This window comes from Excalfactoria chinensis, chromosome 4, assembly GCF_039878825.1.
Source record: "Excalfactoria chinensis isolate bCotChi1 chromosome 4, bCotChi1.hap2, whole genome shotgun sequence".
Classification (NCBI taxonomy): domain Eukaryota; kingdom Metazoa; phylum Chordata; class Aves; order Galliformes; family Phasianidae; genus Excalfactoria; species Excalfactoria chinensis.
This window is the reverse complement of record NC_092828.1, coordinates 33,362,874-33,376,529: the sequence shown is the minus strand read 5'-3', so window position 1 is coordinate 33,376,529 and position 13,656 is coordinate 33,362,874. Positions and strand designations below refer to the sequence as shown.

Genomic DNA, 13,656 nt, shown 5'->3' with positions numbered 1-13,656 from the left:
TTAGCATACTCTTGGTAATAATTTATCTCTAATTTAAAGTCTTAAAGCCTAATCTAAGGATTTGGAAGAAACTTGCTGGCGTATGATATACTTAAGATCAATAAAGCAATGACAGTATGGCAGTTTCCAGTGTCACACTCAGAAATGCCATGTTCATGTAGTTGTTCAGTCGTTAATAGGAAATGATAACTTTCACACTGTTTGCATGTTGTGTGAAGATATCTAAAATATTCTAAGTGTGTCTGAGTCTTTGAATAAAACTGATTTTTTCAGTCCCGCAATATTATTTAATTAGAAAGCAATTCTCTCTCTCAAGTTACATATAAAATGATATCGTAGCTTTTAGCCTCTATTCTGTATCTTGTCGTTTTGTCCTCAGTCATTCAAGGTCATTTTACAATGCTCAGATTGATATTTTCCTAAGCTGTTGCAGAATTGTAAGCTTAAACCTCAAGATTTTTAACTTTAAAATATTTCACCCAGTTAGATGGCACTACTTTTGCTCCAGTCAAGTAATGAGACCTGTGGTATCAGACACGTATTCTTGTAGGCAGTATGCTTTGAAGAGTCACTGAAATTTACCCTATCTGCAAACATGCCTAGTCCAGGATATTAATAGCATCTGAGCTGTATGCTGTCAAAGCACAGCAGCGCACACACAGAGGGTAAGATGAAGGCCACCTGCATGCTCTCTGTGCTCAGGAGTGATGTGCTGTAGCACAAAGACTAGTGCCAACTGCTGTGTCCCAGTTCTGACACACTGGTTTTGCTCCAGCGGTGTGCAGTGCTTGCAACAGAGTCTATGGACCATTTTATTGTTGTACCCGAGGGGAGGATTCTTCTGCACTGCAATTTGTTGCTTTTAGACTCCCTTTATGTCATATTCTTCTGTTTTCCTTCCTGCAGAAACAACTGGAGCAGGACAGAGAATTTCATCTTCTACTAATTAATGGGGTTTCCTTTCCTACTTGCTTGCCTTAACTTCAGAGAAACACACAGGGACAGCCTGCTTATGTGACCTTCTTTTCTTGTTGTATAGCTCCAGTACACCTTTAAACTCACTGCAGCGTATGTCTTTTCCTTGTAATACACTGATTAGGGGTAAATCCAAAGGAATCTGTTTTTGCTGAGAGCACAGAATTTGGTGGAAATGTCTGAATTTGTGGTTGGTGTGCACAAAGCCTTTATTCAAATTGTCTTCACGTCATTTACATGTAGACATGATACCTAGAGTGTTGATTATGACATCTTATGCTATTTTCTTTTTTTCTTTCCTAAATGAATAACATTCAGTAATAAAGTTGGAAGCGCTGTGCTCTGTTTCCACAGCTGCAGCAGTCTCTTGCAAAGAAAACAATAGCTGCACATACACATATGCATTCCAGCTGTTTCTTACTCCCACATTCTCCTTTCCCCTTTTTGTACTCCCATTTGAGCAGATAAATTGTCTCAGTGGCAGAGAAGGTTAGTAGTGGGTTTGATGGGAGCTTAATAATGTTTTGTGAAAAATAGGGATTGATGTATGGAAATACTAATTGCACAGGCTGATTTAAAGTTGAAACTTCTGCTTGAGTTTAATTACACTGTTTTTATATTTCTCTGCACAAATTTCCCTGTAAAAACAGGGGGAACCTGAAGGAAATGCAGGTAAAAGGTCTCTGTTTCTTTTATCTCTCAGCTTGGTTCTGTAGTGAGCTATCTTTCCTTTAGAACCAGCAACCCTAGAGACAAGAGATTTCTTCCTGCTGTTCGCCATGCTCTGCCTCCCTCCTGGGGTGACTGCAGGAGGTGGGCAAGATAAAAGGGAGGACCACTGGTGCAGATGCTCAAGATGCAAAATTGACCAAATACAAAACCACAAGGAGCATCATTTTCTGTGCTGATTCTCCCACTTTTTAGCTGCAGAGTCCTGGGGCTGCTGAGCCACCACAAGGTGATCGCTGAAAGTTTCTCTAACTCTTGCTATTGATAAATGTTTACTTTTGTTAAAGTAGCTCTGGGTGACATTTCTAGGTGCCAGATGATAAAAATATGTTCTCAGTATAAGCAGTATAGTTGTGTAAGGACATTATTTAGATGACCAAATGTCAGGGCTTACACGAGATCAGAATTTCCAAATGATTCTGAGGCTAAGGTTCCAAATGCCATTCAGTTAAACAAGCGTACCTGAATGCCTGCAGCTCCTTGGAAAAGGGTAATTGGACAAAAAACCTGTGGAATGCTTAGTCCGTTAATGAATCATTGTGTGGCTGAGGGTTGTGTTCAGAGTCGCTCTGCCTTCCCTGCCCTTCCTGGGCTTCTTCCTTTCAGAGCCAGATGGAAAGGTGAGGCAGCTACATCCCCTCAAGTCTCATCCCAGCCTATGCTCAACATTTCATCAGTTCAACAGTTGGGAACCAGGGCCACGGGGATCATAAGGATCAAGTTTATTTTGGAAAATGGATGGTCTTTGTCATCCTCAGGTTTCTAGAAAATTAAGCAGTGTTGGCAGGCCGTGGCATGGTGCTGAGGATCAGCTCCTCTGATCCCTCCAGCCGTAGTTCATCTCTAGTGAACGACTGTCTCAAAACAAAGATTGTTTCTGAGAAGACTACATTGCTCAAAAATCAAGACTTCTGCGGTAGCATTTAGAAAACATGTAACATGGAGCTGGACACAAACATCAGTACTGAAGACAAAGGATATTTTATCAGATTTTGGTTAACCTGGTCTAATACAGACATTCCTGAAGAATGCTGAGATGTCTACTGCCTGCTTTGTCTCTCACCAAAGAAATCTGAGTTTTAGCAACCTGAGCAGATTCAGTATAAAGCATTTAGCTTTTATGGCAAATATGATGGGTGCAAAATCACATTTTTGTGATTTCATGTTGGTCAGTGGCTGATCAGGAAGTTTACATATTGCTGCTGTGCTTTTCCCCAGCCTCTCTGCAGAGCTGGGAGCAGAAGGGCCTCTGCACAGCTGCCGCTTTGCTAATAAGTGCCTGACAGAGCTCCAACCAACTTTGAGCTAAATGAGAGTAAAAACAGCTGCCCAAAGTCACAGCTTTTTAAAAAAATCGAGGATTTAAAACTGAATGGTAAAGCCTAGTCCACAATAAAGAGGTCTTTATTATGTTTATTTGCTCTCATTGGTCATCGAGTCCTCCTTCTAATCATTTGTGGGTTGTTGGTGTTTATTTCTCCCCACAAGCTTGGACCTCTGAGGAGAGGGAGCATGCAAAACAGTGTCACTGATTCCTGCATTCTTCACTCAGGTTAAATAGCTGAGTTTCAAACTATCCTTATACAAATAGTAAGAGGTACGGTGTCACAGCCTGTTCTTTAGCAGTTGTTAAACCTCTTACTTTAACAAAGAAGCGCGTAATGATCAGTAATGATTCCTTTTGTTAATACAGCATGCACACACCTCAGTACTATGACTCTCAGACTCCTTTTCCTTTTTAAACAATCTGTTCAGAATCCTAGGCTGTAATTTATTTTAAAATCTGAGAAAACTTATGTCATGGTTTTGCAATTTTGTAATTTCGCTATCAGTATTCCACATCATAACATCATGTTAAGCATAGATAATTTTGACGAATCTGCTGCTCACAAAAGAAGACTGAATGTCCCAGGGAACACCACGGTCAGTCATATGACCAGGACTATATAATCTCACTTCAGTGCTGGACTCGCTCTCTTGGATCCTGCCAGCCAGGGGGAGAGCTGTGTGGGAGCGTTCCAGCCGTTTCGCCTAGTGTTACAGTAGGCCTCGGTTTTGGGACTCACTCTCTCTTATTTTACTTGATTCGTTAGCCTTAATTCCAATTATATTGTATTATATTGTGTTATTCTGTATTCCGATATAGTATTTAGTAAAATAGTGTGCCTCCTTAGATCATTGCCGCTGTATTTATTTTCTCTTTCCCTGTTTTCTTTTCCTTTTGGGATAGCGGTCCTACAGGCCGTCTATACCCCTGTCATGGATGCCGGTAGATTTTAGGGTAACCCGTGACAACTTATTCAGCATTTCCTAAGATATACAAACATAATGAAGATAATTTTTCTATGTGCTAGCAAAAGTCCCTGAAATCAGAAACTTAAAACTGCTTCTTTGTTAATCTTCAGTGAGCCTTGAAAAAATTCTGGTTTGAAGACAATTAATGCAGTATTTTAAAATTACAAAAGCTTAAAAGTAGTTTTTTTTTACATTCACATCACAAAATCAAAAACATCTGAGCTGCTTTTTTGATAGAGAGCCTACCACGAAGTTAAGGGGAAAGTGCTCAATAGAAAACTCCTTAAGATGTTTTTGAAGGAAACTGGTTTGATGAACATATGTTTAAAACTCTATAAGCACCATGGGGTTGAGACATGCCAAGAGAACTTCTCTCCTTTACCAACCTTAGTCTTGCTCTCTGCTTCAGTTGAATAGCAGTGAAAAAGTACTAAGATCCATGTCATCGATCTACTTCTGTAATTTGGTTTGTTCTGCAGATGAGAAGTGGAGAAGTAATTTAGCATTACTAAGGACTCCAAATGCTCATACATTCCTCAGGTTCGGGTGAAATTGACTTTAGTGTCTCCATGGGGATTTATATCCACAAAGTCTCCAGCACCTGAATGTATAGTTGACCTTCAGCAACTTAATGGTCACCGCACCTTGGGAGAGAGAGAGTAGGAGTAATATACAAGCCACTGGCTTAGCTGCGTATCCTTGTAGATTAAGACAGGAAGGGAAATCATGTTGGAAAGCAGTGTCAGACCCAGGATGAAGGATTTGCTTGTTTGTTGATTTAATTTAAGAAACCTCCAAAATGAGAACCAAAGGTCATATGAAGTCACCAAGATACTCTCTCTAGGAGTCCGTGTTTTTCAAGTTTCCACTACAAGCAAGTAAACAGTGGTGTAACAGTCAGCTAGCACTACACAGATACCTTAGCTGGCACAGTTATTGCAGTGTTTTTACTGTAAACATCTGAACAACTTCCACACCAATAAAATCAAAACGAGCGTATGAATTTCACCATGCAGAGATATGCCAAGTGGTGAGGAATAATAATAATAATAATAATAAAACCAAAACCCCTTTTTGTAATTAATAATTTTCAGTAGGCATGTTATTAGCTGAACGTTGCAAATAAATTTTACTTAGGTTTTTTGGCTGTTTTGTTTTGCTTTGTTTTTTTTAACAAGGACAGAAGGCATTTGTCAAATTTCAGCTATCTACTAGGCACAGACATGGCCTAGAATCTTCAAGGGGCAGGGTGAGAGAAAGGGCAGTATGGACATAGGAAGAATTCACAAGTCCTGAACACCTGTAATTTTTACATTGTATTGTCGCTGTCCATGAAGGTCAAATTCTGAAAAAGAATGCAATTAGTTTATGCAGCCCATCAGCTTTTGTATTTATTATTATTAAATTATTTATTATTTATGTCGACCTGGTCACTAATGCTATTACAATGAGGAGCTCAGGACTATTCTTTATCATAAATTGTTTTCTGTGCTGGGATTAAATTCAACCAGAGCATTCTGAAGAATTAGCAAGTTGGTGATGGAAAACTATGAAATCTACAGAATGTATTCATTTATGCATTCATAAATTTCTAGGCAGATAGTGAGCTCATGCGCTACAGCCTAGAGGGCTCCCCCAAAGTCAGCATGTGCCTTTTATTTCCCTTATGTTTTGCCATGCACATTTTTTTTCTTCCTTTGCACAGTGTAAATACACTTTCAAAACTGTAATGTTGAAATACTTTTCCTTTATGTACTTATGCCATTTACTTCTATATAATCACTGTCTTTTGCTCAGAATACTTTGTTTTCTCATGAAACATCTGCAAGTCCTTTGAAAATAAAATCCTTTCACTGGAAAAGTAATAGTGGCGCATAATGGATCTATTAGAAGGGCATGAAGCGCAGAAAAGTGAGCAAATCCTGACTGCTTTTGTGATAGTGAAGTGTCCTGATAGTTATAGGTTGCTGTTCCATTGAGACATTTCTGCAGTTGAAATACTCTAGCTTAAAAGTGATTATTTACATAAGTCAATTTGCATATACTTATCTATTTGTGCATGTGCATGTATGTATATCAGGACGCATATCTGCCATAAGTACCAGACTCATACACATATGGGAAACATACCAAAAGTATGTGAAAACAGAATTTGAGCAAGACTGTGTATTATAACCTGCCTGCTGAATAACTTACTGCAACATGCTGCACTGCTGTATTTCAGATATTTTACTTAGAATAATGAGTATTAACTAAGAATAATGTGTAATAACTGAGGCTAATTCTTGTTATTTTCTTGGTTCAATATTTTTCAGATAACCAGTATAGGAACTTCATGCTTGGATATATATAATTGAAAAGTCCTGGCTGGGAAATCTGCGTGTTGGTTATGAATTTTTTATGTGAATTAACTTTGTATGAGTTTCATACTTGCTGTGTAAGCTTTGTCAAGGAGCAGCTTGGTTTGCAGTGTGCTGTGCCGTTGCCCATTCCACTCACATTCTGCTTCTGTGTCGAAGGGTAGCAGGGTCTCTATTACACCAACATCACTGTAAAGAAAATTCTGACTTCCAGCAAAATTAGTGTCACAGGAGAAACTACCCATCTGGGGCTGGGTGATGATCTGTAGAATGGCAGGGATCAAAAAGGCAAGAACTGTGCACTAGAATAGCAGGGTGGGAGCTTCAGTCAGATCAAATGAGGGGAATTTGCTAGAAGAATTGAACAAGGCAGGGGGAGAGAGAAGAGGAAGGAAATTAAATGTCTTTTGAGCATAGTCCCCTGAGGGCACTCAGAGAGTGAACTGGAATATGGGGCACTGCCATTATTCATTGTGGTTTCCTTGCTGTAGTTTACCTGTTCTGAAAGAAAAATGCAATACTCAAATCATGGGAATGATGTGGATATTTGTTTGTGCATGACATTTCTTTCATGTAAGTAAAGTGTAAAGCCCAGAAACCCATAGTTTTGGAAGTGCACTGTAACTACTGCAGTCTGGCCTGTCTCAGCACCAGCCTGTGAATTTTGGGACAATTGGATGGCGGGGCTCCAGATGTGCAAACTAGTTACAGATAGATGGAAACAGTGCTCTGAGTAAGTTCTGGGAAACAAAGAGAAACAGCGCTGCTGAAAGCAGAGGAGTGCAACACCCAAAGCTTTTGCAATTATTTAGTTGGACTACAGCTTCAGGTTATGTGAAAATAACAAAAGTACAAAAATAAAATGGAAGTTAACACGATTATTACAGCTTGGCAGGCATTAAGAACATCTATGTTGCCTACTAAGATGTTGTCCAGGCAAATGTATAGAAGCAGGCTGTTATTTATGGACTGACAGAGCCTAATGTTTTTAATTCTGCAAATAGTTCAGGAGGCCAGTCAGATTGGCAATATTAGCAGAGTGTGTCAGGAAGTCCCAGCTCCTACTATCACAGAACAGTATTTTTGAGGAGGATTCACAGTAACGAGGTAACCAGCAGTTCTGCTCATGGCTGAGAATTTCATCTGTTCATACCGTCAGGGACAAGCCTCCTTTTTTTTTACAGTGTGCTAATAAATTTTGTTTGTAGCTTCTTGTGCTTAGTTTTTGTTACTATTGCCCATGCTGAATTTATTTTCCAATGTTATGGATACTATACATATTCTTTTCTTATAGACTATGCTGCAGGATTTATTATCCTAGACTTTAAATATACTGCTGTTGAAGTTTCCAAGTGCAGTATAGGTATATACTGTAACTGTTTATCAATATCAAATCATGAGGTACTGTAAAAATTGTATTCATGAAAACACTTTTTTATAATCATTGTGAAATGGTGGCATAAGGAAGCTTTCCATGGAGGAAAAAAAATGTATCTCAAAATGTCAGTGCTCCTGTTTATCTAGACATTTTGACTAACTCATTCTGACAGGAAACATTTTAGAGATAGGCACAGGCAGAAAATGAGTGTTGAACAAAAGATCCATGATGAATTTATCGCTTTCTTTTCAGTGATTCCTTATTAACATCTTTCACAGTAAACTGCCTTTTAGTTAGGGCAACCCTAACTCACTGTCCATACATGCTTACGCTTCTTCCTTAGGAGATGAATGCCACAGCATAGGACTGTAGGTGTTCCAGACTCCAAGGGGTGCAGAGCCAGGCCCCGTCATGTGCATGCTGATGAGTGACTCAGTTGTTATAATCTTAGCAATATCTGCTAAATCATCGCCCATATGCATAGTGCATGATGGATCACCAGAAATCTGATCATTGGGGCTTCAGGATTGTGCATGCTGTGAGAGCTGGGCCTGAGTCAGGGCTGTGGTACTTATTCATGCTCAGAAAGACAATGCAATCATTCTGCTTTCTAGGGTCTGTATTATATATGAGGGATACTGGAAAAGTCTGTGAGTTTGACTGCTAGCTTTAAAATAGTAATGCCTAACTAATGGTTTGCAGGCAGCATGTTGCCTCTGAGATTCTCTGACATTGCTCACAGCTACAAGGAAATTAAAATGCTAAAAAATGAGGCCAGAAGGGAGGGGAGTGTGTTATGTGCTGTGTCATGTTACTTGTTTAGTATTGTTGCCCAATGGTCAGCAAGGGGGAAACCATTCTTTTAAATGCTCGTGAAGCAAAACAGATGCCATTCTCCCGTTTCAGCAGATTTAACAGTATAACCTTGTTAGCTTTTGACATATGCACTCTGCAATGTTTCAAATAAAAATTGCTTCATGCTCAAGGATTTCTTTTCTATCAATCAGTTATGTGCATGAGTGTCCATGGGTAAGGGCCTGAGAGTTTCCTTTTCTCCCTGCCTGATGCAAATGTTTGTCTCCTGTCTGCCCCCAGGTACCAGATACACACCGGCCTTCAGCACTCCATTATACGGCCAACCCAGCCCAACTGCCTACCTCTGGACAACGTCACGCTACCTCAGAAGCTGAAGGAGGTTGGTTATTCGACACACATGGTTGGCAAATGGCACTTGGGGTTTTATCGCAGAGAATGCATGCCCACACAGAGAGGATTTGACACTTTCTTTGGCTCACTCTTAGGCAGCGGTGACTATTACACTCACTTCAAATGTGACAGCCCTGGAATATGTGGCTATGACCTGTACGAGAATGATAATGCAGCTTGGGATCACGACAATGGCATCTACTCCACACAGATGTACACGCAAAAAGTACAACAAATCTTAGCTTCTCACAATCCCAGGAAACCTATATTCTTATATATTGCCTACCAAGCTGTTCATTCACCTCTTCAGGCACCAGGAAAGTACTTTGAACATTATCGATCCATAAATAACATAAACAGGCGAAGATATGCTGCGATGCTAGCTTGTTTGGATGAAGCCATAAACAACGTAACCCTTGCTTTAAAGAAGTATGGTTACTATGACAATAGCATTATCATATATTCTTCAGATAACGGTGGGCAGCCAATGGCTGGAGGAAGTAACTGGCCTCTCCGAGGGAGCAAAGGGACATACTGGGAAGGAGGCATCCGTGCTGTTGGGTTTGTCCATAGCCCCCTTCTGAAAAACAAAGGGTCTGTGTGTAAGGAACTTGTGCACATCACAGACTGGTTCCCCACTTTGATCACACTGGCAGAAGGACAGATTGATGAAGATATCCAGCTAGATGGCTATGATATATGGGAAACCATTAGTGAAGGCAGACGTTCTCCACGGGTAGACATCTTACACAACATTGACCCAATTTACACCAAAGCCAAAAATGGGTCCTGGGCAGCTGGCTATGGGATCTGGAACACTGCAATTCAGTCTGCCATCAGAGTGAATCATTGGAAACTACTGACAGGAAATCCAGGATATAGTGACTGGGTTCCTCCACAGGCCTTCAGCAACGTGGGCCCCAACCGCTGGCATAATGAACGTGTTTCTTGGTCAGCTGGCAAAACCGTGTGGCTTTTCAACATAACGGCTGATCCGTACGAACGGGTGGACCTCTCCTCAAAGTATCCTGATGTAGTGAAACAGCTGTTGAGGAGGCTTTCACAGTTCAATAAGACCGCAGTTCCTGTTCGGTACCCACCTAAGGACCCACGGAGTAACCCAAAGCTGAATGGAGGAGTCTGGGGTCCATGGTTTAAAGAGGATGAAAAGAAGAAAAAGTCAGATAAAAGTAAAGGCGCTAATAAGCAAAAGAAGAACAAGAAAAAAGCAAATCGGAAAAAAGGACAGTCATTACATTGCCGATCACGTCTTGCTGGTGGATAGACTTTGAGCTTGCTAGTTTTTGCCAAGCCTAAGACATCTTGGCCCAAGTTGCTTGAATTCTGACTGAATATATCAGAAATGCCTGCTCTGCACTATGGAGGAAAGCTGTCATCTTTTAATTTGTTCTCAAATTTCACTAGGACGAGGTATCTTGACACTGCCTCAAACATACATAAACATCCACGTGACAGACTTTCTCCTCTACAGGAAAAATGGTGCTCTTCCATCGCAACTACATTCCAGATAAGAACACAATTACTCCTAACTTCAGAAGGCCCATTTTTGATGGACAAATGATTGTTCCTTGCCTGAATTCGTTAGAATTTTTTGAGAGTCTGGAGTGGCAGATGATTCATAGAGGGAAAGGAAAAACAAGCTTGAGAACTTCTGTAGGTCTGAGAGTGTAAGCCACCAACCTGTGACGTTTTTTTATAAAACACAGCCAAAATTGAAGTCAATGGTAACTTTTTTGGGGGTGCTGGGAAGAGGAACACGAGCGTAGGGAAGCTGCTTTGAATTAGACTGTGCCTCTCTTGGATAAGCCAGAAATACTTTTAAAATTCCCTAAATGTGCTAACCTTTCCTCATTTGTAGTAAAACCAGAAGGTTCTTATCAGCACACATGAATAACTAGCACATGCCATGTATAATTTATTATAGGCATAGCCAAAAGCACATCACCAAAGTGAATGTAATATTTAAACACTTTAAGATATCTATGCTACAGTACATGCAAGATGTAATTTATTTTACAGCACAACACTTTCATAGAATGGCCTGGGTTGAAAAGGACTGTAATGACCAATATTTTTCACAATACTTTCTTGTTTTCCATTAAAACTTTAATTAGTGGGTGATGCAAGGGTTGTTTATTTGTTTTTCCTTTTATTTTCACTCAGTCATTCAGAGTTTTATTCAACAGATCCCCATCCTCAGAGTACTGTAAAACAAGAAAATGCTGTAGACACTGCTAGGATGAGAGAGGAGAATGATTCAGGTACATCATTTCAATATGTATTTGCCTCCAGTTATTTTGAATGTAACAAAGTGATTATTTAATTAAGTAGTCACGTGAATATTGTTCAGTTTCTGTACAGAAGCTAGGCCATCTTTGTGTTTTGGGGGAAAAAGTCTACTTTAAACTTTTTATTTATGTGGCTATTAAAATAGTTTATTTTTATGGCATTCAGGAAAGTAGTCTGTCTCTTTTTTTGCATCGAAGATAACAATTCTGTCCTTGTTTACTTTAAACAAACTCAGTAAACATTTTATTATTATTATTGTTGTTTCGATGATGATTTTGACATTTAACTTCCGAGTCAGAATTTCTTCTTCCACTATGTATACAATTTGAGAGCTTTTTCACCTTTGCCTCCTTCCAGTATGTCTGTGAGGGTGATTAATCAATGTACAGTTTATATATTCTTGGTGATCTGTGATAATGGATACAATAGACACACACGTTCAAGTTTCAAGATGAGTTATGTAAAATAGATGATTCATTTGCTAAATAGCTGGTAATGCAGTTTGGTAAAATTTAAAGTAAGCATGCTTTCCAACCACATCTCATTTGAATCATAAATCACATTCATATAAATAATGAATATAATGAAACTTGTCTAAAATCATTGCACACCAAAATTGGAATCCTGTCTAACACTCCAAAGTGTCCCCAGTCTTTTTTTAAAAGAAACTAACAGCAGATGTGTACTATCAGAACCTGGTAATTTGCAACTACAAGCAGAATAAGGCTGTCATTAGCGAATGTTTAGAAACAAACTAGTCAAATTTTAGAGCTACTTCTGTAATGCATCCATTCAGAAGATCTAATGAGTGGACTTCTTGACTAATTATTTGTAAATAAAGGGATAATGTGTGTGTGCATAAGTGTTCAATATTGTTGCTATTGTTTTCCACTGTGTGATCTCTAGGGGAACAATTAAATCTTCTTAGACGTCTGTCTATCTTTACTTGAAATGCAGAACATTCAATCAGTAATTAGGAACTCAGCCTTTCTCTAAGAGAATTTCTCAATTCTTTTAAAGGTGCAATTAGTATCCTTAAAAGGAATGATAATAACTTCTTGAGATATTATACTACAAAGTGCCTTATGTAAAATACATGTCTTTGAGAAAAAGTGAGACTTTTAAAAATAGTCTGCATCAGTTACTGATATACAAATATGTGTACCAAGTAGACTAATGCAGAAATAATTTTCATGATGTGTATCTCTAGTCTGGGAAATAATCTGCATTTCAAGAATGAACATCAGGAGAAAAGTCGAGGGAGCAGGAACTGGTTTTGAAACAGTATGCTGTCTGGTTTACATTTTAACACATAAATGATCATATTTATCTTTGAAATATGCCTGTGTTGAACACTGAGTACAGTATCAATAAGGAATAGTAACGTTTCTGACTCTCTGAGGTCATTTAGAAGGGACCAAAAATAGATATTTATGCTAAACTATATATAAAAAGGGATTGAGATATTTTAATTTGTTTTGGCATAATATAATTAAGACACTGTAATAAAATGTTACACAACTAATGATCATTATTATCCATGAAATGTTTCATCATTGGCTGTTACTAGTCTAAAGCAACCAGGGGGCATTATTCTCTGATAGCATTTTATTTTGTCATCATTTATTTCTGTTTTCTTTCTTCTCAGGCAAAATGTGAGTCTGAATGCAAACAGTGCAAAGCAGAACAGTGGATCAGTTCTTGCATGAAATATATGTGCCACAATGTAAGTGTTTGCAGAGCACACGTTAGGAGTACATTTTCTAAGGCTTCAGTGGCTGTCAGTTAGGATGAATCCCTTAAAATCAAAACTCTGATCTGGTTTAGGGCAAAGTTTGGATTTGCAGTGGGTTAAAAACATGCACAATTTGAAAGCCTTCTTGCACCTTTTGCTGAGAAGATGCTGGTGTGAAAATGCCACATTGCCATTTTCCTGTCTACTTCTACTCATTCTCCTGTTTTCACTCCAACAATACATTGGTCTCTTGTTTTCTGTGCTACTACTCTGCTCTCTAACCAAACTTTCTGTTTACAGAGTTGTAAGTAGCTAATTCACTCACAGAGCAGGATTTCACAGGTTATTTACATCCCAGGATGTGTTCTGTGTCTAATCTCAAGGAAGATATGAGAGGTAAACACTGCAAACAGTTTGAAGAAACCACTGAAACCACAGTCCTGCAACTCAGTCAAAAGCAACAGCCCTCACGGTTGCTGGACAGATACACTAAGGCAGTGTATATACTTGGATCAGGATGATTTATTGTGCAAATTTGGAGAAGATCTAGATAAAAGGCTTCACAGGGAGACTGGCAGGAAGGATCTCTTTTTAAGTTATCTCAATTTCTGGGCATATTTAACAAATGTTATTGGTATGACAAAAAGCCAGCTCTGATGATAACTCTA

At 39.0% G+C, this 13,656-nt stretch overlaps 1 protein-coding gene across 2 annotated transcripts in view; it reads left to right on the top strand.

Moving 5' to 3' along the window:
- Window positions 1-11,344, top strand: part of ARSJ (arylsulfatase family member J) — a 39,112-nt gene extending 27,768 nt beyond the window's left edge. Inside the window, exons 2-3 of one of the 2 annotated variants that reach the window (XR_011903433.1) lie at window positions 8,833-10,631; window positions 11,151-11,344. Coding sequence is in view for 1 of the 2 variants with exons in the window: in XM_072335523.1 (XP_072191624.1) it covers window positions 8,833-10,228 (1,396 nt within the window). In the remaining variant the exon portion in view is untranslated. Of the gene's footprint in view, window positions 1-8,832 lie in introns of both variants that reach the window. The other variant, XM_072335523.1, reaches the window with a different exon arrangement.
- The last annotated feature ends 2,312 nt before the right edge of the window (window positions 11,345-13,656 follow it).